The 26,735-nt window shown below is 42.2% G+C and overlaps 1 protein-coding gene across 2 annotated transcripts in view; it reads left to right on the plus strand.

Annotated features, from left to right (window-relative positions):
• The first annotated feature begins 2,105 nt into the window (after positions 1-2,105).
• The window catches only part of LOC146573971 (paxillin-like), a 38,805-nt gene continuing 14,175 nt past the window's right edge, over positions 2,106-26,735 (plus strand). Inside the window, exons 1-10 of one of the 2 annotated variants that reach the window (XM_085273484.1) lie at positions 2,106-2,346; positions 19,632-19,813; positions 19,962-20,047; positions 20,258-20,394; positions 20,622-20,811; positions 20,979-21,123; positions 21,575-22,801; positions 23,709-23,978; positions 24,226-24,588; positions 26,075-26,233. In XM_085273484.1, coding sequence (XP_085129610.1) covers positions 2,139-2,346; positions 19,632-19,813; positions 19,962-20,047; positions 20,258-20,394; positions 20,622-20,811; positions 20,979-21,123; positions 21,575-22,801; positions 23,709-23,978; positions 24,226-24,588; positions 26,075-26,233 — 2,967 coding nt within the window. In that variant the 5' untranslated portion in view covers positions 2,106-2,138. The remainder of the gene's footprint in view (positions 2,347-19,631; positions 19,814-19,961; positions 20,048-20,257; positions 20,395-20,621; positions 20,812-20,978; positions 21,124-21,574; positions 22,802-23,708; positions 23,979-24,225; positions 24,589-26,074; positions 26,234-26,735) is intronic. The other variant, XM_085273486.1, reaches the window with a different exon arrangement.

The following is a 26,735-nucleotide window of genomic DNA, read 5'->3' on the forward strand; positions in this document are numbered from 1 at the left end:
TTATCCACATGCATCACTGAACGACACACAAAATCATTCCTGCCTGTGGTTATTCACTGTAAAACTCCCTCTCAAAGCACAAGTACACACTGCAACAGTTGCACACCCCTAGTTCATGCAATGGGCGTCCCGATTGCTTTCACCACTATGAAAACATTGTCATTCTGAATGACACACAGTATGATGCTAAAATATACATAATCAGGTTTTACAGGCCCGTTAACTCTGAACTCTCAGGTAACAAAAGCAAACCTTTGTCTTACATGAAGTAAGATTAAAAGAAGAAAAATAACAGCACGTTCACGTGACATAAAATCCATGAAAACCAGCCATCATCTCACTGCTGAACACACACAGTGTAATTCTGTAACTCCCTGCAGGAATATTAAAGGAAAGTTACACCAATCATTTATCAGAGGAAGCGTTTTAGTGTGTGCTGAGGGTGCAATTAACACTCTCTCACAGAGGTTTATATTGAGATTTAACACTGTGCCTAAATGGCATTTAGTCTATTTCCACCTCTGAGAAATAATGGATGGATTTTCTGTGAGAACTGTCGATTTGTGCTGAGTGCGTCTGCTCAAAGAAAGCTGACTTAAGCTGTGCAGATAATGACTGTGGTCTGAGTTATCTCCTCGTTTTCTAGTGTAAGGGTAAAATCTTTGTTAACGCACAAGAAAAAGTCTTCTCTCACGTGTTTTTCTTTTAAGATGGACTTTTCTTCAAAGTAACAGAACACAAACGTCACATGTGACAAGTTATCAGTTCGTTATTTATAAGAAATGTTTTCTTAAGCCCTCTAGCACTTTATCCTGAAATCAGGAACTCGTGTTTTCGGAAACTGGCTTTAAAAATAACCGTCAAGAGCTCAGTAGCAGTGCATGTAAATAGCAACATAGTATCCCTAATAACTACTAAAAACCTTCTGTCAGTCGTCTCCTTCTACATGCAAGCTTCTCTTTAGTCACCAGCCATAAATTACCATTTAAAATACTCCATATTTTCCCATCTTTTCTCACAATTAGTCTCTTTCTCTGCTGAGAAGCTGCTTTGAGTCATTTTTTGTATGCATCAATGAGGCATGGGGGTGTATGGTGGGGCTTAGGCCAGAGACCAGTTAATGAAGGTCTGATAATGTGAAGCTACTGCCACCATGTGGCCATTTAAAAATGATGTTGCCTTTTAGCACATTACTCTTTACACGACATTACAGCTACATTTCTTCTTTTATAATTTTACTGTTTTTTAGTTATAAAAATAAATAAATAGAGTCAAAACTTATTTCACTGTCCGTATGTAATCCCAGAAGACACAGGCATTTTGACTAACTACTTACAGTAGTGCATATAACATGCAAGCAGACATAATAAAATCATCAATAATAAAATCTACAGTCCTCGTCATTCCAAACACTTAAAGGAGGAACACTGGCTTGTGGTTGTCGTTTTCCTTCCTCACCTTCACATCTCCTACTTCCTTTGGAGATGAACAACTCTGACAAAACCTCTCCACAAGAAAGAGTACCTGCTGCACACCCAGAGTCCTCAAAACCTGAGCCCACCTTATTATGTTCTACAGGTGGTCTTAAAAAACACGTTTATTGCCTCACCTCATTTAAGTCATTCAGCCATTTAATTATTTTATTTATTTTGACATGTCTGACTCTCTCCCTGTTTTATTTTCCCCAGAGACCTCGGTCAGCTTCCTCTTTCTCTCTCCTTGCATTGTGAGGCTGAGGAGGATCTCTAGCTTGCCCGGTTAGTAATTTTAATTTTATAATTTTTCCCTGTTTTATTGTGAGCTTGCTCTGCTAACTGTAAACACTGCTATCAGCAAGAATGTACGACATTAAAGATTGAATTAACTAACTAAATTTAGCTGACATAAAAAAATACATTAATAACAAAAGAAATGTAAAAAGCTACATTTAAATCTTCTATGAATGTATCTAATACCTTTATACTACATAAAGTATTGAAACTCTGGAACAATATGACTTATTAGGGTCCCATATAGTTTTACTGTAGCGTCCCTTCAACACCACTCTCCGCCGCTAGATGTCGCTGGTCCCTGCGTGTTGTGGCTTGTAGGCTGGGGGGGTGGGCTGGCTGGATGTGGACTGCTGGGGGCAGCTGGGTATGTGTGTGTCTGTGAGTGTGTTTAAGACGCGTCGACTGGAGCAGGAGCAGCAGCAGCAGCAGGAGGGGGACTTGAAAACTTCCCTGCGTCCAGTAAGAGCGGGGATTTGGCGATTTAGAGGCTTCCAGTCCAGCTGCGATCGTCGGAGAGGAGGACCGATCCGGTTCTCGGCACTGGAACCATTTCCGGCCAACATGGATGATTTAGGTAAGTTCGTTCGCCGCGGAGGCAACATTAAAGCAGAGTGTGTGCTTTTAGCGTAAACACACAATGCTAGCGCTGGAGGGCTGACCAGCCCGACGACGAAGAGGAGGGGGGCTTTTTCCGCAGGTGGTCAGTAGATGTAGTTGGCTTGTTTAAGTCGCAAGTGTTCCCCGTTGCCAGGTGGGCTGAGTTATCCAGGTTCTGCTGCGAGCAAGTGCGGGGTTAAATGCACAAAAGGGCCTCGCGTGCTGCTGGCACGGGGAGGCATCTCGTTACTACGATAATGAATGTAACAGTCGTCTTATTAGCTGGTAACGTGAAGATAGTCCGCTGGACGGTACGTTTGCACTGTCCTCCTCAACAATGGGTGACGGAGTCGTGCAGGACTGCCGGAACTTTTTCATGCGCACACCTGGGATGAATGCGTGAATCAAACCGCGGCCCCTTTGGCTTTTTTTTTTTTTTACACTGGTACACTGACCTATGTAGCCCCTCCTGCTGGGTGTCAGGATTATATAAGTGCCGCAGCAGGTGGGAGAGAAACAGTCCCATTAGTGCAGACTCTGGTGACACGCGATCATTGACAGAGTAACACAGTTTGTTTGATCAGTTGGATTCAGCTGATTGTTGCCAAGCACGCGCAGACGAATCCAAGAGACCCGTGTTGCTTCTGCCGGTGGGGGGGGGGGGGTCTAGGTTCTCTTGCTTTAGTAGTTTAACATTCTCACTATGAGCCAGTCAATCCTCAACTTACTTTAGATTGACAAGCTTACAACCGTGCATTTACAAAACTGGAAGAAGCAGCAAGAGGCTGGGAAAGTAAGAGGTACATAAAGGAACAGTTTAGGAACATTTTAAGTGGCAGCAGGTCAGATGATTGCTTATAGAAAAACATTTTAGAGAGGTAGAGTTTCTCTGATGGGCCGGGGTTTACAAATCTGGAGGGAATCTGTAGAAATCTCTGTGTGCAAGGGGACAAGGCCAAAAATTGGGAATTCTTCCAGAAATCATTGTCTGTGAACACGGTTTGTCATGCTATCTGCAAATGCAGGTTAAAGATCTATCGTGCAAAGAAGGAGCCAAACGTGAACATGATCCAGAAACGCTGCAGTTTAAAATGGGCTGAGGCAAAGTAGAAAGCTGTTCTGTGGTCACACGATTTGAAGTTTTAAATTGTTTTAGGAAAATATAAGGGAGACCATCCAGCTTCTTACCAACGCTCAGTTCAAAAGCCTGCATCTGTGCGCGTGGAATTGACACTTTGCACATCTGGAAAAGCACCATCCATGCTGAAAGGGATATACAGATTTTAAAGCAACACATGCTCCCATCAAGGTGACGTCTTTTTTAGGGAAGGCTTTATGTATTTTAGCAAGACAATGGTGAACAGCATACTGGATCAATTACAACCACATGGCCTGCCTGCAGTCCCGACCTTTCACCAGCTGAAAACATTTGGATACAGGACTGTTGAGCAGCTTATATCAGACAAGAATGGGACAACAATCCTCTCACAAACGTTCAGCAGCTGCTCTCCTCTGTTCCCAGATGTTTACAGATCGTTGTTAAAAAAAGATGGGATGCTAAACGGTGGTAAACATGATCCTGTCCCAGATTTTTTTTTTAAATGTGTTGCTGCCATCAATTTCAGAATGACCTTTATTTATTCATTTTTTTTTATGTAAGATTTTCTCAATTTAAACTATATGTTTTCTATGTTCTACAGTGATTAAATTAGAGGCTTATGAGATTTTCAAGTCATTGCATTCTGTTTTTATTTACATTTTACACAGCATCCCAACTTTTTTGGGAACTGCGATTTATCTCCAGGGAGATAAAAGCATCCAGTGTAATTAAAAACTAAATAGAAGTAACGAGGCTTGCACATGGCTATCGGGATCAGCAGTTTCTTGTTAGTTTTTCCCCGGTGACTGCATGGTTAAGTTTAGCAGGACATCCACGAAATGCATAGGAGTCAGGTTCATTGGTTGCTATAAAAAACACAACCAGTGTGTTTTTGTGAAGTCAAAGATGATGAATGCCTTGCAAAAGCCATCCAAAGGGGATTAGCACCCTCCGAGAGCTGCAGGTGGACTTGCTGGGAAGAATGTTACAGGCACGGCTTCATCTTTCAGGTTCTGCATGTATAAAATATCAAAAAAGGAATGAAACAATAGTGTTCCTTTTTTTTCTGTTTTCACCTGGATGTAACCCTTTCGGGCCAAAACCCAGATCTCTGCTTTATGCGTTGGTAGTGGGAGTGTACCAAGAAGTCACTCTATATCCAGTCAGCGTTTATGGATACATTCTCAGCTTACACGGGCAAAGGGCTTTCCTTAAAGTAGCTATGTAAAAAAATCCAGCCAAGGGTAATTACCATGTCACAGGGCTGTAAATTCTGTCATCATTTTAGCACAGATATGTAAAAACTGTTGCACACATACGTAGCGAAACGTTGACACCAGATCCTCCCCGTGCGATTGATAGATCTCTGTTATCACGCTGGAGCTATGGAGCTACAGCAGGAAACTTTACCTCCACCTGCTTATGAAAATTGGATGCGCTGAAGGTTTAAAATGGCTTTAGAAGCAGTAGGGGATATAAAGAAGCACCACCGGTGGAGTTTGAGTGAGCCAGTCTGTCTAGTACACAACTCAAAGAGGACAACGAAGTCTAGGTGTATTTTTAGCCCGAGGAGAGTCCGTCTTCAAGAGCTGAGCCAGCAGGAGCACCAGGAAACCTTTCACCATCCTGCTCTCATCTCTCTCTGCCCTGTTTTTCTCACTTTCATTCATTTTTTTTCCTGTCAATTAACTGGCTTGTCTTTACTCCTAAGTCATTTTTTCCTGTGATCCACACATGTTCACACCCAGGGCTTTTGTTATATCACTGTGTTCCTTCCGCAGTGTCCGCGAGAGCAGAGCACTGCTGATCTCAGGCTGGATGTCAGGGTGAATCAGGCCCACATGCAGGGTTTGGGCCTCAGCCAAAATTTATCCTCTTTAAAAACGCTGCACTGCCCCACCCTCTCTCTTCCTACTCCCCACCATTCCTGTGGTGAGCCACATGGGAAACTGCAGGCTCCAATCTATTGACAGTTTTAAGCTGGCTGAGTTTGCAAGAGAGGAGGTTATTTGGCTCAAAGCAGATCGCAAAGCTTGATCGCTTGCAATTATCAGCTTTTTTTTGTTCCTCCCCCTCCTTTGTTTTTCTTATGCAAGACGTGTAATTGTGTTATTTGCATCTCCTTTTGTTTGTGCAGTCCTTGTGGTCTAGGTGCTGTGGCATGTTCTGAGGCAAACTTTCATTGACCTCCCCTCCTCAGCTATCAGTGCTGTAGAGCGTTGCTCCGTGCTTCACTGCCCTGGGCCTGCAACAACACGACATGAATGTCAAACAGCCTAAAAAGTTAACTTCCCTTTTACTGACTAATGCGCAGCACCTTTCAGTATTTCCTTTTTATGTCTGCAAATACAGTAACCGCTGCGTTTGTCTCTCACTCAGATTAATACGTTTCGCTGTCACTTTCTCGGCATCACTTCAAGTGGAACGATTCCTCAGAGCACTGGCGGCGCAGCAGCTGCAGTGTTGGAAATGTCACTCACCTAGTGGGCGTGGGCAAAGCAGTTCTTTTACAAGTCCAAATGAGATGTGATGTAGCCTAGATACCCAGCAGAGTCTAAATTTAGGTTGGCTTATTGTTTGTAGACCAAAGGAAACATCAGACGCCGCTCACGTGAACATCTGTCATTTTTTTCCCCGCATGTTCTGTGTTACACTGCGACACAGATGTCATGTGTGCCTGAGCGATACTTTTTTATTCTGTCAGCGACGCAAAACGAGCTAGAAACTTTCCCCTTCTCTTTTTTGCACTCACTCGTTTCCAGCAATTGTTCTATTTCTAATTCCAGATTTAGCTAGAAGGCCGTTAATGTTGTCTGCCATCAACAAAGCAGTTGAAGGAAATATCACGAAACCTGCCCGGTAGTTTTTTGCATAATCTTGTGCAGTCTGACCTAAGAAATTATTTTGCAATTATACGTCAATAGATGGTGTAAGGGGAAGCAAACGAGATGAATTTGCAAATAGATGGAAGTACATACCTGAATTTCATGCTAACGTAATGACCTGACTTTCCTTTGATGTGTTATTAAGATTCTTTGAACGAATAGTGTGACAGTTACAGCTACATATGTCAACGGGGGATCTTTCTGAGGTGTCGGGAGGCAAATTTTGTGATCTTTGGACTAGCCATGATTTTGGAAAGGACAGCCACCAAGAGAGGAGATGTTTCACTGTGTGACAGACTTCAGGCCAGGGTGAGCCTGATGCTGTCGAAAGCAAGGCAGGAAGTCTACGTTGTGACCGCCAAATTACACTTCCCAAGTGTACCATATTCAGATACAGAATATGTAGATTTACAATTACTTGTAAAAAAAAAACAAAAAACAAAACATGGAAACATATTCAATTATTTTATGTAACTAAGTATTCAGTTATTAGGCTTAAAGCAGCGATGTCACACTGATTTTTTTTTTGTTGTAGCCGATGTACAGCGCACTTGGAGAGAAGTTTAATCACACATTAATTCCCTGAGATATTTTTTATATTAATATATAAAAAAAAGTTTAGTTATACATCTCACTGTTTCTACATGATGAAGAAATAATACATTTTTATAGTGGATAGTGGCAAAACGGGACCTTTTTTTCATTTAATGGTTTATTGATTACTTGATGGCTTTGGTGTAGTGAATGGTCATGGAGGAGGTCTTTATCAGTAGGAAAAGCTGTAAAACTTGTGGAAATACAGCTAAAAGCCTCAGATTTATTTCACATTTTCTTTGCGCGTTCTCTTTGTCGGGCTGATTCTGCCCCCTTAGCCTTATGCTTGACATCCCTTAAAGAAAAAGAAGACAGATTATCTTTACTGTTGAAGAAAACCTTCATTATCTTTACAAGGACACAATATATTTATTTCCTATTGGGCAAAGGTGTTGTTGCTCTTCCTTTTTTTTGCTCATCGATGTTGCATTGCAGCTTAAAAAATAATTTGAAAGTTATTTACCAGGAATTGAGATTTCTGCAGAAGATGACACTAAGTTGCGTTATTTGAAATAGTGAGTTCAGTACTTTTTGAGTTTAAGAGGAAAGTTGCAGTGTAGCTTTGTCTGCTTCTGTTACTGTTTTTGATTATGGTTGCTCATTGCTGTGCTGAGGTGCAGCTCTAAATCAGTACTGAGTACTGTGAAGTGTAAAAATGTGACTAAGCTTGAAAGTTCACATTATTCAAAATCCTCTGGGTTTTTTTTTTTTTCCCCAGTAGACCACAGAAAAACCCCTGCAACCACTTGTCTGTAGGGACTCTTGCCCACGCTCGATGATAAGTCTCTAGTGACACATGCATGCAAGTCAGACATTCAGTGTGGCAGCTAAAGGCTAGAGAGAATAGCTCACCTCCTCCTCGGTTTGTCCATCTCTTTGACTTTTAAAAATAACGATTCTGCAGGGCTTTGAAACATATGGTGCACTTACACACACACACTCACTTATATGCACTGAAAACAGAACTTATTCACGCTACTGATCACAGAGCGTTGGTGTGGACACACATCTCTGAATAGGAAGCTGACTAAGCAGCAGCAGCCGTCGCGTTATCTCTTATGGTCTCAGCACACGGTAACAGCAGCCTGCCAGACCGATACTCAAGCAGCTACTATAGAAAAAGCCCTCAAGTTAAAAACAAAAAAACATATTTAGAGTCACAAGATACAAGCGAAACCTCTCCATCTTTAGTATTTCTGGAGCTATAGTCTAACCACAAGCCAGACTGTTGTTACCACAATGTGCACTATTTTATTTTATTTTTTTTGGTCAGCTGATTTTTCTGCACTTTTTTTATTGGGCAGCTTCACATTCAGCTTGTAGCCATGATTCTATACTGTTGACTGACATCCTGGTGGGTTGTAGTTTTGGTCATTCTAAATGATGAAGCTGCCACATCTTGTTCCATATTGACTCTCCGAATGACTTCCTTGCTCGAGTTCTTGTCTTTGTTGCTTTTTTTCTGATGTTTCCATTATTTGTGTATACACTAGAAGCCATTGTCAGCCTTCCTCATCCCTGCTAAGCTCTGATGAGTTATGCTCCCTGCTGACTTTGCTGCAAGACTCTCATCCCTGCCAGTCCATCAGTGACTGACAGCTCAGTTGATGCGATGCTGCGGCTCCTTTGATGCGAGCCGGGGAACAGCTGGTGTAACAGTTTTGCATAGACGATGGTAATTGTGAAATTTTGTTTGGTCGCGGTAAGAGGAAGCACCATGTTTTTGTAACTATACTGGCGTTAAAAAAGTGGCCCAGTGCTTCCATTTAAAGCCTCTCCAGCTCCCGTGAATATCACATGGCCTTTCAGATGCTTTTAAGCCTCTCCCCTAATTGCTTCCTAAATGTCATTTTTCATAGAGGTGGCACGTTGATGTGGCTGCAGGCTGAGATAAGACATCACTGCGTTATTAGGAAATGTGTTTGTGCCTAGCAGGTTTCCTCTGCCCTTGGCACAGGTTTAAATAGTCATTAACGCGCTGCCGGTGCTGCCCTACTTTGGGGTATAGAGCTACCACAATGAAAGCTTTTGATGAAATTGGGAAGTTGGGAGAGTGGAGGAAAAATGAGTGTGTGCAAAAGTGTTTGTGTGCGCGAGCGTCTCAGCTGGACTGAGCATTAGCTCTGTTTACAATCAACATCTGGCTTGGTTAAAAGGGTCAGTGCGGACACTCCGATCAGCTCCCATTAATGTTAATGGCAACACTCATGTGAGGATTAGTGCTCCTCAGGTTTATACGGGTGTAGTATTAACATGAGAATACACAATTATAAGTGGCTTCTGGCACTTGGATGGAGTTGATTGTTTTCCAGTGAAATGATCTGGCCCACTTTGCAGACCTCGCTAACCCTCCTCTTCATCCCCTTTCCTTCTGTCCTTGTCTTGCCGGAGGGGACAAAGAGCTGCTTTTTTTTCTGGTGCTATGACCTACTTCAGCCCAGGAAAAGACAAACCCGAACGAGCTGATTAATAAAAGGAGAAAATTGCCCATCTTTTTTAATTTTATTTTGCATAGCAAGCTTTGCAAAGTAACATAAAAACTGAGAATCATTTTCAGCTTGAGATTGTAGTTTATTAAGAAATCTCCTCTTATCTACTTACACGCTTTCTCTGGAGATTTCTCAATTTCTATGATATGATATTATGCATGATGCATGAAGATTAAAGTACGTCAGTTCTTAAGCCAGATTTGTATTAATTCTACCCTGTAACGATTATCTGCAGTTTTATTCGCTTCATTTGAACTATAACAAAGAAAATAGCTGGTATTTGTGTTTTATAGTTACTGTTGTATCAGAAACTGAAGCCATATAACTCACTGGTCTATACTGTAGTTTGTATTTTTACATTTATCTAAAGAAGGAACAGTTAAATCTTAACAGTAAAGTGCAGTTTTGCACGCACACATGCATATATTGTATATATAGAATTGGGTCAGGGATAATGCACAAAATCTACAGACAGTGTGGCACTTCTGCTTCTCTCTAGATCGGTAACCTGTAGTTTGCCCTCAATTACTCCCTAAATCAGTAGATTCAGCGGCTGACAGCAAACACTAGCATTCTCTGTTTGGTGGTAGGGCTGAAAAAGGTTTGGGTTAATGGGGAAACGTCATCACAGCAGAGACTTCTTTGTAGTCCAGTGCAGACTTCCTGTTATAATTATAAAACCTCAGCATGGCTTTATGCAGATATTCAGGAAGCGCTTCTTTTGCTCGTGGCTCTGCAGTGTATTTTTGCTCTTACTTTCAGTGGAGAGTCATCCATTCAGTATAACAGTGAAAATGATCGTCTCTTTTAGTAGACGACCCCACCCTGCTCTCCCGCATGGTACTGCTGAAGTAATTTCAAGCGGCTTTCACTTCATTCACATGCACACAGTCTCTCAAAACAACCAGACTGGGCATCGGTTAAACCCCAAACTGCCTCAGCCTTTCTTTAAAAACCTTTGAGTTAACGGGGGTTTTGAGTGAGAATAGGATGGAAGTGAGAAAAAGCAAGAGGGTTTTTTTATTATGATTTTAGTTTTAGTTTATGCTATTTGTATATGTACAGCACTTTGTGAACCCTGGTTTAAATAAAGGTCGTATAGTATGGTAAGAGGACATGTTGTATCTTTTCCCTGGTTTTGTTTCAATTGCAGATACTCTCCTCGTTAGTCCCATGTATATTATTTGAACATTAAAATTGCTGCTTTCATTACCTTCCTCTTCCCTTTAAATGTAATAATTCCATTTAGTTGATAACAGGAGAGCAAGAGAGCAACAAAAACAGCAGAAGCCAAGTAAACCAAGCAGCAGCCGACATGTAAATAAGCGGCAGAGAGAAGAAGAAGCGGAACTATTAATAACAACAAATGTCTCAGTGTGATATTAATAATAACGATCGTACTGAAATGTGAATTGTGACTTTTTTTTAAAAGCATCTCAGCGATCTCTGTCACGTTCCCGCCGTGCAGAGTGAAAAGAAAATATAAAAAATAATAACTAATAGTTAAGATCCAAAGTCTGATGTCCACTTTTTTGCTGCTTTCACTGTGACTGTTGTGAGGCAAGAGGACAAATGTGTAATCGTGTAAAAGCAAAGCTGAAATAATATCACTAATGGACTTGCTTTCTTGGATGAAAAGCTCCCAGAGATCTTACCAAGGAGCCACCTGGATATAAATGCTATAAATATGTTATAAAAGTTAAGATATGGCACAGTTTTTGTGTCGGTTGGGTTTTATTGGATGAACTTGCAGTGGCGGAGGCGTCGGGACGCTGGTTTGACACTTTGAAGTGGTACTTCCTCCGTGGAACTTGACAGAGATGAGGTGTCGTAGTAGTTCAGCAGTTAGCATGATGTGGTTCAACCTTTCTCAGAACAAACGTGTGATCAGTGTTAGAAGTGTTTTTTTTGTTTTTTTGTTTTTTTAAATCAAATAGCTGACCTAACTTTTCCTCTCGCCTCAAGTCACAGTAGACTAATCGCCTCTTTCTCAGACAAAGGAGTATGCATGTAACACAGAAAGAGAATCATTATGAGCTTTGAAGTTTATTTGGTGAATAGTTATCAATTTGATACCCAGCAGGATCAAAGTTTGCATTTATTTTTATTAGTAACTGGTGGAGTGAGTTTAATATTGGCTCTTCTATTACCTCCTCCTGTGTTAAATGCTTTAATTTGCTCAGCAAACATTCAGTGTCTTTGAAGCTCTGCTGTTAGTTGCTGGGGAGGTTTGTGTATAGTGGGTTTGTCATAGTGTTTTGCAGAAAATTAGCTGCCCGCTGGGGCAGAAAATGGTGAAATGAGAGCAGAGAGATTGAACCAAAACAGTGAAGTTATGCCCTGGGGTTCTGCTTTTTATGAAATTTCCACCATGCAAATTGCAAGTTGCAACATGAGATCATCCTGTCTGGTGGTAATTTTGGCACTTATGACTGTTAAAAAGAGGCCAAAACCTCCCACAAGGCTTTATCGAGCTGAAGGAACCGGAAGAGTCTTAGTCATTTTGTCCATTGTTAAAATAAACAAAGTGATAGCCTTGCAGGATTAGACTTAAAGGCACTAAAAAGGTTGATTCTTTTTAAAAAGAAATCTAAAGATAAACTGTAAAAGATGTCTGTTTACTTGTTTTTGCATTTGTCATTTAGATGTAGAAAGAAAATACTGGGCACAAGGCAGAAACACAACTAGAACTACATCTAATGATAAATTCCTTAGTCATTAGATTATTTAATGTTATTGCTATGTTAATATTAAAATACTTGATGTTGATCTTCTCCTGCTTTGTGTTATGTTTTGTGTGTGCTCGCTTTGCATGCATCGATGTACTCTCTCACACTGGAGTGCATGTTGCTGTGTAAGCAGCTGCATTCTGTCTGCATAAAATAGCATCTGTAGCACTTAATTGATCTTAGAGTTACTGTGTAGTAAAATATGAAACTGCATTGATTCTAATGGTCTGCAGGAGGTGACAGGTGAGTTTGCCAAAAGAAAATGACTTGCATGTGAGAATGAGAAAATTACAGTACTGTTAATTGTTATATGACCTCATTAAAACACTTTCTTAATAAGTTTGTGGTCTCAGTCGCTTGTTTGAAGTCTAATTTGCCGCTACAATATATTCCGCTGATACCACCAGTAAAAGTAAAGTAGATAATAAAAGGTATTCTTCAGGGCTGTGGTGGCCTTTGCTTTCACAGTCAAATTCAGCTCTCACTCAGCACACCTGATGATGATGATCTGTCAAGATTGGTGACCTATCCAGGGTGTACCCTTCCTGCAGCAGCTAGGACATTGTAAGGTTTGGTTTTGGTGGTCATACACTCTGTGGTCATTAACAAGAAAGTTTTATTTTGAGCGTTACTCTGAGAACATTCAGATCAAAGAAATGACATCATATTTCTTTTTCTATAGAGTACAAGTGCATACATGTTAGAGCAGATGTACAAGTGCAGAACTTGCTGGGTGGTCTGTAACGCATGACTATTGCTTTGACCATCGTGGTCATCCATCATCTGCTTCGTGTCTCCTCTCCCACAGGTCAGGGTCAGCAGGAAAGTATTTATAGCGTGCCTAGATGCCTCAGTGTGTCTCTCCGGTATGTGTAGTCAGCCATGCTGAAAGGCACCTGCGTTCAGTGTCGCCGTCCACTGTTGCACCCGTGTGTGCGTTAGTCTCCTGCGTGATTCAATTTTGTGCTCACGTAGCCGTCGAAGCGCTCCAAATGAACGCAGGCACAGGCCTTCTGCTATCTAACACGAGCCCGGAGGGCTGTACGGCGCATGTTTTTTCTTCCTCTTCTGGTACAAGCAAAGAGAAGGATTCATCATTTCATGTGATGGTGTGTCAGGTTGTGTCACATTGAAAGGCTAGTCCTGTCTGAACGGCACATGAAAGGCTTCGTGTCACCACATGAGTCTCAGAACAGCAGAATACTAAGATTGTTCCACACATTTTATTGCATTTTGAAGCTTTGCTGTTTTTTTTCCTCCCTCAAAGCGGATCTTAATCCAAAAGTCTGACTTTTTACCTTTTCTTTCTTGCCTTCAGTCCCTACTTTTCTGTCCTATCGCACTGTCTCGTTAAGCTGGCATGCACCTCGCATTTTTCTCCGCCTCTCCTTCTTTTTCTCTCACATGGAAGACGAGCTGTGGCACGCAAGAAATTTGTATCAGCCGGCGTGCACCTTGCACAACGACAGATGCACAGTAAAGAAATGAAAAGAATGAGGATAGAAAGATGTAGAAAGGGCAGAGAACATGGGTAAACTCGCTGCACAGCCAGGATCTTGCCGCTTAAATTTTCCTTGTAGTTTCACTTTGGTGTCAGCTCATATCTCAGTAAATGTCTTGGCATTTATGAACCTAGCAGATAAAGACTTTTCTGTATACCAGCCCTGAGAAGGGAAGGGGGGGGGGGGGGAAGCTTGAGCTTGGCACTTGCACGTAGCTCAACATCATCCCCTGCAGGCTGATAAATGTACTGCGCTGTTGCGTTGAAATGAACTGCTACCAGCTGGGTTAAATAAACAGGAGTAGATGTGTTGAATAGTGAACAGCATTGATTCATTCCAAGCAGCGGTCAGCACTTATAGAAGCTCATGCAGTGAGTGCAGGGTCAAACAGACAGGACATCCTGTCAGGGATAATGGAGACTTGCCTTTGTTGACATTCAGGAGCACGAGTCTTCCTGTTTGTCTAATTGGATTCTGTTCATATTTTATGTGTTTTATGTTGAGTTTGACTGTGAAAAGTAGTGACTTACGTGCTGTCGACATAGTTGAGTCTTGAAATTGTTTCCTTCTCAAACCCTCCCTAACCTCTCCCTTCATTCCTCATTTTCCTGTCTTTTTCATCTCTTCTTCTTTCCACTCAAGTTTTCCTAGTCCCCCTTTTATCTTTCTCTTTCTCTTTCCTATAATGAGCCCCATGTGAAACTGTCTTCGTGTAATTAAAATGCACACCATTCATCTGGGAGGAAGGGAGTCTCCTTAATCTGCGTCAACCCACATTTTAGCCTCTGAGGATTGCCTGCTGCATGCCACACTCACACACACTTCCCAGTTTCACTCCTCTCTCTCTCGACACTCCTACCACCATTCCTCATTGTTTGAGCCCAGCTGTGCTCTGCCGTGTCACATTCAGTGTCGTGCACGCAGAAACCGACTGAATGCTGGTGTTTTTCTGTGTTCATTAGCTGCAAATTAAGAGGGATGACTGAGTTTAATTGATGTATTCAGGCTGTTAGCTCTACGTGCAGCCTGTTTTTTCTCCAGGTGCTGAAAAGCAGATTTGTCCCCCTTATAAAACCTCCTTCTTCCCAAGAACTCCGGGGAATTAACCTGCGCTCACTAACAAAATACAAAAACAAGCTCACCTTCACCTTTCAGTAGAAGACATGAAACCATGTTTCAGTAGATATTTAGCACAGGTTTTTATGTGTTCTTTATTTTATTCCTCTTTTCATTTTTGGCCTTTGGAGACCTTGTGTGTGTTTTGCACTGGAGTCTGTGTCACGGTATGTTCTCTTGGCAGAGGAAGCTGACACACCTCAGTGTGCTTGTGTAGTTTGTGGATGGGTCAGAGCACGTCTAACATGCTGCATTTACTAAACAAACACAGCCCTAAAACTTAGCTAAATTATATTCTGTTCATTAGGACTGCGCGCTAATGACATTGCCGTGGGAAATGAGCTGTTGATTTCAATTAGCGTGCCTTATTTTGGTAAAGCCTCTCTCTTGTATTTGAAGTCAGTATTCTGGTGTAAGGCAGTGCCAAACAGAGTATGCGTATCTGTAGCCTGGAGGTTCATGTTTTAGCAGTAACTGTATTTTAGAGAAGCAGATTCTTTATTACCAGGGTTAAATCTAGTTCAGCTTGAGAGCTAAGTTGATTAACATCTCTTGTGTAAACCATCTGGACTAACATGTGTTCACTGAAGTCTCCACCAGCTGTAGTAAAACTTTGTTCTGACATCAGTAACAGATATGAGCCCTGCAGATATTTGTACCATTTATTTATGCAGTATTTCAAAAAAGTATCTGATGAAACCTAAATTATGTTCTGCTGTGATTTGCGTTAGTTCTGATTTATTCTCATCAGATTTTTTTAGGTTGTTCTTCTGAATGCTTTACATAGTTATGTGGTGTGGTGTAGTGTGGCTCAAATTAGGGTAAAAAATGTTGGACTAAAGTAAAGTGCTGTTCATAAATGATGTTTTGTAAGCTAAATGTACATGGAAAAATTCATTATTCATCACAATACAAAAACAAAAGTTGATCTGTGTATAAAAGATGGGACCCAACTTCAGCAGGGGCGAGCCCTGTGGTTGCCAAAAACTCAGATAAAAAATAGTTGTATGGCGCTCCGCAATGGGAATCTTAAAGTAAAAATCCCATTCATATTCTCCATAGGGATTTTGATTATGAGCCATAATGCTGTAGGCATTGAGAGTAGACTTTCAACGAGCTGTGACGCTAAAATGATGGTATGATATCAACCTTGTTTTAATAAAATCCTGTGTTATTCACGATGTCATGGAAAAGAAATTATTCTTCCCACAATCCTCAAAGACTGATGGATGGAGACCGTTGTTACTATGGAAGCGTTTAAACCACAAAATGTCAGGTCACTTGAAAACCCATGAGTAGTTACTTCACTGTTAAAAGTGAACAATCTTATACCTTTGGCTTTTCCATGTTCTGTTTTTTTGTGATGCAGATCAAATCTTTGTGTGTAGCTGCTTGGCTTGGTTCGGTTCAAGGCTTTAAACTCTTTATATAAGGATCTGATGAAATGGCAGTGGAGAAAGTGGATGGGAGGTTCACTTCCGAAACCGGACCTCTAAAAAAAAAAAGATAGGTCTTTTGGGAAATTATCCTACTGCTGTTTTTTATTTTAAAAACTTCCACGTGAATTTATGCTTAAAATCGCCGGTTTCAGATTTGATTGAATACAGCGTGGCGTTCGGTTCGAAAATTATGGCTCTCTGAGGATGAAGCCAGCTATGAGCCTACCTGGTGATTGAAAAGTCACGACCCCACATAAAAGTGCAGTGTCCCTCGCTTTTTAAGTCCCTCACGTGTGAGGGTTTTAAAACACCAAGATGGTGACAGCCACTAAACACTGGGTGACGTAATTGTGGTGGTATTTTGTAGACTGTGGAGTGGAGAAAGATGTGCTTTTGTGATCTTGTATACAGATACGAAGCACAAAACTCCATGTAGATCGACACAGATCAAAGCTCCCAGTATAAAATCTGACCCTCTGATCTGATTGGATTTCCTTGATCTTGAGATACATTGTAACGGTCCAATCAGAAGAGAGATAGTGATGGTCGCTTTACCAGTTATGTTTCTGGCCTAATTGCTGCTGCAGGTCCCAAAAGGAGAAGTAGATTTACAAAACGCACTGTTGCATAGGGCCTTCAGCAACCAGAGGATTTTGAAAACGCACTACACTTTTCAGGAAATGGAACCAGCTGCTCTCTGATTGGACACTTTAAGCCCATACAGAAAACAATTTTGTGTAGATTTGTTTTACAAATTTTCAGATGTTTAATTACAACTACAAACTTTAGACCTATCTATGAGCATCACATTACATGATCAAACTCACTGCTTGCTAAATGCAAAGGATCTAGTGGACTGTTTCCTAACAGTGCATCTCTGCCGCAGTTTCCTTGCGTGTTGTGCGTTATGTCAAGCTGTTAAAATCAGCTCTGGTGTAAGAAAAGTTGTAAGGAAGAAGTGTCAACTTCATTTAAGCAAGCAAGCTCACAGTCCTCCTGACTTTGCCTTCTTGTGGACCAGAAGTCGAGCCGCACTGTTGAGTGTTAGGTACACCTGTGTGTGTGTGTGCTGGCCCTGCCGCTGCTTCTAGCCATCTTTCAATGGAAGGTTTTATCACACACCATACTTGGTATTTACTTTAAAGTGACAGATGTGTTGTTTCTGCCTCTTTGCTTTTATGGGTGTGCTTGTTTGCTGCTACCAAGTAAGAGATGAAGGTGCACTCAGAGCTGGCTGCAGTAGTGTAAACAGTGTGCTGCTGTGTCCATAATGAAACTCTGTGGAATGTATCTGGGCTTCTGTGTCCAGAGAGGAGACTCTGCTGTGAAACCCTGTCAACTGGCATTTTAACCACGTTAATCGTGTTTATCACGGTAGCGCTAAGGTGCTCCAAGTGGATCTGGTATTGCTCTGGCTCAGTTTCTGCTGTGTCTCCTCTCTGTCTGGGAAACCTTGCAGACCGAATTACCACTGTACTCATGGTACTTCGTGGTACTTCGGTATACCCAGCATGAGTTAGTCTCCACCTAAACTGTGGCAAGAAAACACACTTGTATATTTACGATTATAATTAAAGGACTAAATATAATGCAACATGCAGCATTAAAAAGTAGTCATGAGTCATGAGTAACCTGAGCAGAGCTTACGCTACCAGTGTGAAGGAGGGGCTGATTACAGCCCCTTATATACCTTTGTGATACCACTCCCATAGTTGGGCATGTCTGTGTTGATAAGAGCTCCGATTGCTTTCAACTTTCCTCAGTTCACCACATTGTGCACTCGTTCAGTTGCTCAGACCCTGGACACTTTTTCAGAGGATTGTCGTGATCTGTGTGAGTAGTGTTTCTACTTACTTAAGCTTTCTTACTTAAGCTTTCAGGCAGCTAGTTGGAGCTGGCATAGCAATGAAGGGGTGAACCTTACCCCCCGGCATTATTTTTAACCCCTCCTTCCCCTCTCTCGGTGATCCTCTCCCCCTCCTCGTCTCTCGTTCTGCTGCACTGATGGTAGAGTTAAGAAGGGCAGTTCCTGCCTGGCAAACGTTGTGTTTAGGTTGCCCTCTTCCTCCTCTGATTCTTTTCGTCTCTGCATTTGTGCCTCTTCACTTCCTTCCGTGTACTGTCTTTGCCTTTCTCAGAGGTATGTCTCATGTGCTGGTTACTTTAGCTATGGGTTTGACTGCTGACCCAGTGTTTAATTTTAGGAAGTGGTTAAGCTTGCTAACCTATGTTGAATACTCCCTAGCTATATGTCAGACTTTGTCATAGAAGGTTAGAGAGTGCTGTGCGCTCTTTAAATATTTTTAGTCAGTGTTTTAGCGATACAGAATGAGACTTAATGCTGATCATTACAGTTTTGGTTATATACTTTAACTTTGTTAGTTTTACTGCTTTAGATTGGCAGCAGTTGTGCCTTTACCTGTAACACACTGGTATCCTGACAGTGTGTTTAAACTGTAATTATTTCGAGTTGCTTTATTCATAAAACACATCTTATTGGATCAAGTTTGTTCTTCAATTTAGGGTCTTATTTTTTAGGACTTGTGAAATTCTGCAAGAGAAACTAAACCCTGCTCTGGTGGGTGAGTATGCTAAAATAAGCCTGAGTATTCAGTAATACAGCCTGTGCTCTTCATTAAATCCCCTTTAATGTTATATGTCCTTCTACCTACTTGCTGGGACTGCTTAATTAGTAGTTGTTTTCTTGGCCTGCATTCCTCTGGGGGACCTGTCTGCGTTTAGATGGTAAATATGTCCGTGTGTATACCTGTGTGCAGATTTGACAGCAACCCTTTAAACCATTTCACAATTGCAGGCAGGAGAGGGTCAATAAGTAACGACAGGAGTGGTCATGACTGCCTGCATGATTCAACTTTTACAACTCCACTCCCTCTGATGTCAGCGCTCTTGGGGGTTTTGACAGGTTGCGAAAGAAGCAGTAATTACTTGGTGTTCGTGTATGCAAGCAGCATATCATGAGTCGAATATTATTCACTAGAAGTTCATTGAAAGTACTAACTTTTCAGAAGTGCACCAACATGTCCGCTCAACATCGGTATAGGCCTTGTTTTATGCTTTTGGACTTTTAGCAGATTGGAGTGTTGGATAGATGGCGGTCGCTGACTCCCCCCCCCTGTTCCATCACATTGGTTTTGTGCTGAATGCTCAAAGATCTTGTGATAGCACGCTCTGATTTCTTTCTTTCCCATAGACAGTCATGAGAGCTATGGTGTTAGAGGTTAGTAATACATTTTTTTAAAATGGCAGCTATTAAAGCTCTCAAGGATACCTAATACATCAAAGTACAAGACCATAAATAATTGAACGACAAAAGTTAAAATTCAAGATAGGATATGGCATAACCAGATGCTAATCAATCTGTGCTTTTTTTTTTTTTTTGTTTATGTAGATGCTTTGTTGGCGGACCTCGAGTCCACAACATCCCACATCTCGAAACACCCCCTTTTCCTGTCTGAAGAGGCCGCCTACTCTTTTCCTGTGCGGGGTCAGACCCAGCAAGACATCTGCTCTCCATCCCAAGTCCCACCTACTCCCTCAGACCAAGCTCTGAATGGAGTAGAAGAAATAGAGGTAAATGCATGCATGCTGTAAATGTTGGGGAATTAACCAAAGACTGTTTCGTTTCAAATGCTGCCTGATGAACTCATGGATGAGAAGTGAATTAGTTGCTGCATTGATCCTCTAAATTCACTATTGTTATTTTACTTCCTTATTTCAGTCTGTCGGCACAGCGCAGAGAAGTCCTTGGTCTAGAGATAGCAGCAGTCTAGGCCAACCCACTGGTGGAGAGGACCACGTGTACAGGTTAGAGGTCATGTTAAGTCTCAACGAAGCTCTTGAGACATCTTTCCAACAACAAAAACTCAGTACAGCTAAATTTTTTTAGAATATGTTTCTGAGTAGAAACTAATAAGTAAAAACATTTGATCAGAAATAACCATTTCCACTTGGTGCTAAGCTTGAAACAAGATGTTGTTGATGATAAATGTTGTTTCATGTCTCTGCCCTGTTCAGTCTCCCTAATAAACATAAGAGCAGTGACTCATCAGCTGGTGCAATGAACTCACTGGGCAGCAACCTGTCTGAGCTGGACCGCCTGCTGTTGGAGCTCAACGCTGTGCAGCAAAGCACCCCTGCCTTCGCCACAGAAGGTACAATTATGAGGGAGCATTTCAGTTTATGAAATGCTCCCTCATGTTTCTCTGAAGGAATGTCGATGTCACCGTCTAACTATGGTACTTCTGTTTCTGTGGTATTACACAATGGTGTCATTCTTTCCACTGTATTCTGTTACTGTTTCAGTGTTTGCACTTCACACTATGTATGCATTTTAGCAGGATATGCATTCATCTTTTTTCTTTTTTTCTTTATGCCGTAGAGGAAGCTGCTCCACCGCTGCCTGGCAGCAGCATTGTCCACCACGTACAGGAGAATGGAGTCTCCACTGCAGGTAAAGCCACTGTGGTGGAGAAGCCCAAACGTAGTGGACCCACTCGAGGAATCGAGGACGTTCGACCAAGTGTGGAGAGCCTTCTGAATGAATTGGAAAGCTCTGTCCCAGCACCACAGTAAGACCAAAAATTGTTACAGAAAAACTGGATTTGTACTACTGAGAAGTTTGTGCCCATGTATTTTATGCTGGCATGAACCACTTTTATACTGTACGTGGTTTATATTTGTATTTATTTTTTAAAAATCCAGTCATTTTGGTTGACGGTGGTGTTTTCCTCACTAGTCCCGCACCGTTGGTGGTGTCAGATGAGCAAACAGATGGACAAGAAACGCTGTCACAACAACAAGCCAGAATGTCTGCCTCCTCTGCCACACGAGAGCTGGATGAGCTAATGGCCTCCCTGTCTGACTTCAAAGTGCAAAGCAATGTGAGTGTGGTTCAGAAGTGGGTTGACTTTGGTTTGATTGAGGACAGTTATTTTTGGTATGTGTGGCTGTTTAGAATTTAGCTGTACTGGATGTTTTTGCATCTCTTAATTATAGAAAGTTGTTTTGTTTTGTTTTTTTGGCATTTGCCTGTTTTTAGGTCTTATTTTTATGAGCTGCATTTCTTCAACATTGCAGTGACCAAGGTTTTTTTTTTTTTTTTAAATTTGTTGTCAGTATTTGTGATGACATCATTCATTCGTGTTGAAACAACAATTTTTTTTGTATTACAGTAACTTTCCAGGCTTTGCTTTGTGATGCTCTTTACTGTCCTTTCTCTTTCACTCTCATCTCATTCTTTATTTTCCTGGTCTCTTTCTCTTTTCTCTACCACTGTGTATGTCTTGTCTTTGTATGTACATTGCACCCTTCACATAATTGCACCTGATTTAGTCTGGCTCTCAGGTGTCTGTCAATCAAGATGCAGTTGACCCATTATTAGTTGCTGGTTCACCGGTTATCCACCCAATAACTAACCCACCTATAACGCCTCAGATTGGTTCCCCTGATACTCCTCTACCCAATAGTTACACTGCTCCGTCCTGTACACCACTCCCGCTGGAACTCCACATAGATGAAGATGGTGGTTCAGCTCTTGCATCTTCACCTCTTTCTGCTGTAGTAATAGCATCATCTAAGAGCCTTCAGTACTCTCAGATCCAACAGAAGGCTGATGATGGCACTGTCACTTCTGAGATCTCACATGTTGAGAGCTTTAGTTTTTCCAGTACTGTAAAAACCTCCAGTGAAACTGAAGTTGACACCCCCACTCATATAATAACTAAAGAGTATGCTAGTCCAGGTGCTGCTGCCACGAGCTCCAAACCCGTGGTTGTTTCTAAAAGTCCTGTTACAGTCTCTAAAAGCCCGAGTCCCACTGTTAAAGGCAAGAGTCCCAGTCCTCCTGATGTTGAATGTAAAAGCCCGGTCCTTAAAAGTCTCAGTCCTGCTCCTGTAAGTCACAGTCCACAAACAGCAATACAGAGGGATAGCCCAGTTACCGTGCCAACCACCATGGAAACAGTGCCCAAGTCAGCTAGTCCATTAACACTTCCGAGACTTTCAAGTCCAAAGATTTCAAGTCCTGTAACAATTCCTAATATCTCTAGTTCTCCAGCTGTATCTAAAAGCTCCAGTCCTGAAACAGTCCCAAAAGATACTTGTCCTAAGAGTCCTGCTCCAGTTAGGGGGAAAACATACACATTTCCAAGCAGCAGCAGTCCCACAGGGTCTCCAGTTTCGGTCGCCACTGTGCCGTCAAGTGGCTTTTATGCACCACTTATAGAAAGTCAGGGAGGCGAAGTGCTGGGTTTAACGTGGCCATGCCGGAAGCCTTTTTTGGATGATACTTTAGAGAAACTTTTATCAACCGACTCCACTCGACTGGGTGAGAACCAGCCACCGACTGCTTTTGTGCCCGGGGAAGAAGACAGATCTTGGGAGGAGGAAGATGGATTTTATCCAGATCTCAGCCTAGAGGGAACCCTGACACCCATGACTGAGTCCAGCTGGATGGATGAGTGCTTTACCCCCTCCACCTGCCCTGGGACTCCAGATGCAACGCTGGACTTGCCCATACAGCAGCCCTCTGCTGTTGACCGTCTATCTGCTTCTGGTCAAGTAGGAGGCTCAGCTTGACTCTTCCAAAATAAGCTGCTGGCATGAAGCTATAGAGGATTTAATACTTTGTGGCTCCCTTTTAATTGGCATGTGGCTAAGATATAAATTATATCTGGAAGTAATGGCAGCAGGGTTGTATTAATTGGTTGTTCAAGCAAAATGCTGAAAAGCTTATTTTGGGCAAGCAGCTCTACAAGTACTCGAGGAGCTGTGCAATAGTACAAACATGTCAAGATGAGGAGAAATTCCTCAGTCTCTGTGGTGTGATGCATGTGGTGTCATATAGCAATTTCAGAATGGCTTGAGGGAGAAGTCGCTGTGTGGAGATCAGTTGTGGCTGATGTTGAAAGCTTTGGTGAAAAGATGTCTCTGCACGCCCCCACTTGCTTCATTGACATTGCTGTGTTAGTCATAGCACCTGACATGTCATGTTCAAGCTTTTAATCACTGACACGGCCAATACGAAAAGACCCAGACTCCACAGTAAAAGGGATATCTTTTCCCTTCCCTTTTTTGCATTTGCAGATGAATTTAAAATGCACACTAGAGCTCTGTTGGTTTAATCTTTGGCCCTGCTTTGGCATGTGCAGAGTTTTATTTTATTTTGTTATAGACGGGTGTTTTCCATCGAGCATGCCTTGCCATGGATTTCCGGCAGGTTTTATGTTGATATTAAAGAATGAGCCTGTGCAGGAGGCTGATGCTCGGCTTCTGCAAACAAAATCAATTAAATATGCCTGACAGAAAAACTGCATAGCATTTTGACCCCAGCCGCTGCGTGTGGGTTTTTGCATTTGAGTGAGAAATCCACTTCTGAGCCCATCCTGCTTGTGATTGATTTTTTTTTTTTCCTTCGGCGTATGGCACAATTCCAGCTTCCCACACCAACTTGTTGTCTGCTCTCCAGCTCAAGTCAGTTATCCGCCGCACCAAAGAGACGTCCAACGTGCACCCAATGTACAGGGAGGGAATGTTGAGACGTAAAATGGGACCAATCATTATAAATAAAAGCAACTCGCAAGATCGACTTATTGAAGAGCTGCAGGGAAAACTGGGGATCGGGCGGTTGGAGCGCAGGCGTAAACAACAGCCCGATGACTGGTTGACGGAGGGAGTCATTGTTACATCCAACCCACAGCGGACACGAGAGGAAGGGATTCAGCCATCTGTGGATAAGGTAGCAGGATGAAGGTGGAGACGAAAAGCCTCACTGATGGTGTAGTTTATGCCTTTTTGGCTTTTGATCACAGAATTAACTGGCAGATATTAGATATTTATCATTTTTTCAAACTTAACCATAAAATTTTACTTGTTATTGGCAAACAGTTTAAACAGTTTCACTTTTCGGGCCAATATAGTTTTCCTTTTTTGTGTCTGATGTTTCTTCTCCTTTCCTCGCTGCTTTGTTTCCTTCTTCCTCCCAGATCATCATCCCTCCTGAATCACCCGCCCCACAGAGAAAAGTCCTTCCCCCTCCACTGTCTCCCCCAGTTCTCAAAAAGCCACCCCCCATCAAGCAGACTCCTCCGCCACTACCTCCTCCCCCTCCAACCCCACCTCCTCCTCGAGAACCTACCCCTCCACCTCCCAAGGAACCTAGTCCTCCTCCTCTTCCTCCTCCTCCTCCCCCACCTCCTCCTCCTCCCAGGGAGCCCACACCTCCCCCTGTCCAACCTCCTCCATCACCTAGCCCTCCACCCAAGCCGGTCACGCCACCCCCGCCTGCCAAGCTCTTTGTATCAGTGGGTTGTCAGACAGAGTACGACCCCATCTTTCCACCGATTCAGGCACGGATCACCTTTCTTCCATCTTCCTCCTCTAACTTCATTCTTTCCACTTTCTGTCACACTTTGAATTGTTTTACTTGAGCTTGTTTGTTGGCTACTTGGATATGTATGGGCGTTAAGGAATTTGTCCAGACACTCGTTCTGTTTTTGGCCCTTGGTGTCAAACAGGTAACCTCATGAAGGCTTTGTCTGCAGTCCAGTCACAGGGGTGCTGACATTCAGGCTAGAAGGACTGAGCCCACATTCTAATTCTGACATCCAGTGGCGCCAAGAACAGTGTGTTAGAGAGGAGAATTTAAGAGCTTAGAGGAAAGCAGAGTGTAACTCCCTGATATTCCCGTTACACTAAGAGTCCTGCCATGCATAGGAATGGAAGGATTGCAGTGCCACTGAAACCTAATCTGCCGCATGACAGCACAGTTACCGTCACAATTATAGCATGTCTCACAAGACTTAAGTCAACATGTCCCATTATGTCAGACACCAACCAGTTGAAGCTGAATTTCTTATACAATCATGCTTTTAGGAAAAAAAAACTTTGTTAGAACCTGCTTTAGCAGAATAGCACAACCATGGTGAAATACCCAGGAAAAGGCTGTGTTTAATTTTATCAAATGTATGGAGGCCGTGGGTGTGGGTGGTGGGGGCATGCAGCATAGGTGCTATTTTCTCCTTCAGTGGAATGTAGGAGTCATGACGCTCCAATGACAACACCACCTGAGAAGGTCTGTGTTTGCTTGCATTAGTCACCAGACACATTTACACATACATGTTAATATTTGAGGCCTGTTAACATAGATTAGGGCTGATCTAGGTGGAACTGTTGGAGCTCAAGACTTCATAGGCCATCAACTACAAAGACAGTAGAGACGTTGAGGTGACATATAGCACACAGGTAGCCATTGTAGCGTCCACTGTCTGCACCCACTTGTGGTCAAAGCAACTACACCTCTAATAATCCTTTAAAAAACTATGAACTTATAGTTCCTGCATTTTAGCGTTGAGTTTTCATTCCTGGAGGTTTCTAGGTTTCTTTGTAGTTTACATGTAAGTCTCACACCTCAAGGATCCCTGGTTCAAAGCCAGGAGGAGACACAAATCCCTTTGGGGCTGCATCAGGAAGGGCATCCAGTGTGAAAATTTGCCAAATCAAATATGCTGAGCCATCTGCTGTGGTGAGCCCTTGTGAATAAGAGGGCAGCCAAAGGAAGCTTTTTTTAAATTAATAAACTCTCAGAAATTTTTATGTTTATACTATATCGACTTCCGGAAAGCACCACTGCGACTTTAAAATTGTTCCTCTGAGTGCAATTTAAATCCCAGTTACAAAGACAGCTACATGAAGTCAAGTAAGTGTGCAAGAAAAATGAAAACACAAAATGTAGCAGTGGTGCGATTCACTCACACTAACTGATATTATACTGAGGTTGTTTATTGAAGCATCTGAATGGTGTAATTAAACACTTTGCTTTTCCATCTCTGTCAGATCCATTCACCGGGAATGACTTCTCCCTCTCCTGCCCCCAAACCAGCCAACAAGCTGGACAACATGCTGGGAAGCTTGCAGTCTGACCTCAACAAACTTGGCGTCCAGACAGTGGCTAAAGGGGTCTGCGGTGCTTGTAAGAAACCGATTGCTGGGCAGGTAACAGCACAGAAACATGTAAACATACATGTATGTTGAATGTGGCTCACATACTAAACTTTTAACTCGCCTATTTTTAGACACGTGTGCTCGCAGGCTGTTATTTTTATGCACGAATACCCAGTGGGATTTTGCACACATTAATGCAGTTTTCTGTTAATGGTATGGTGAAGAGAAGATTACACTTTAGATTTATTTGCACAATGAGTGCAGCGTTGGCTTATGTTTCACTTCAAAGCTGCTTAGTCTATCAATAGCTCACCTTTCATTTAGTTTACAGCCAATAAGTGGGGTAATAAATACAATGTGTGTTTCATTTTACCAAAGTGTAGCTTTAAGCTCAATATAAGTACATGATATCCAGATAAGTTAGTTTCACTAACTTATCTGGATTTCAGCAGCAGCTCCTCCTCCAGAAAAATGATATTTTGCGATACTTTGAATTTACAGAGGCTTAATGTTTTCACAGGATTATAAAGATGTTTTTACTTATGTGGAACAA

Source organism: Mchenga conophoros, linkage group LG5, assembly GCF_057382185.1.
Source record: "Mchenga conophoros isolate Kocher_MC1m ecotype Shallow Benthic linkage group LG5, M_conophoros_male_GT1.1, whole genome shotgun sequence".
NCBI lineage: Eukaryota > Metazoa > Chordata > Actinopteri > Cichliformes > Cichlidae > Mchenga > Mchenga conophoros.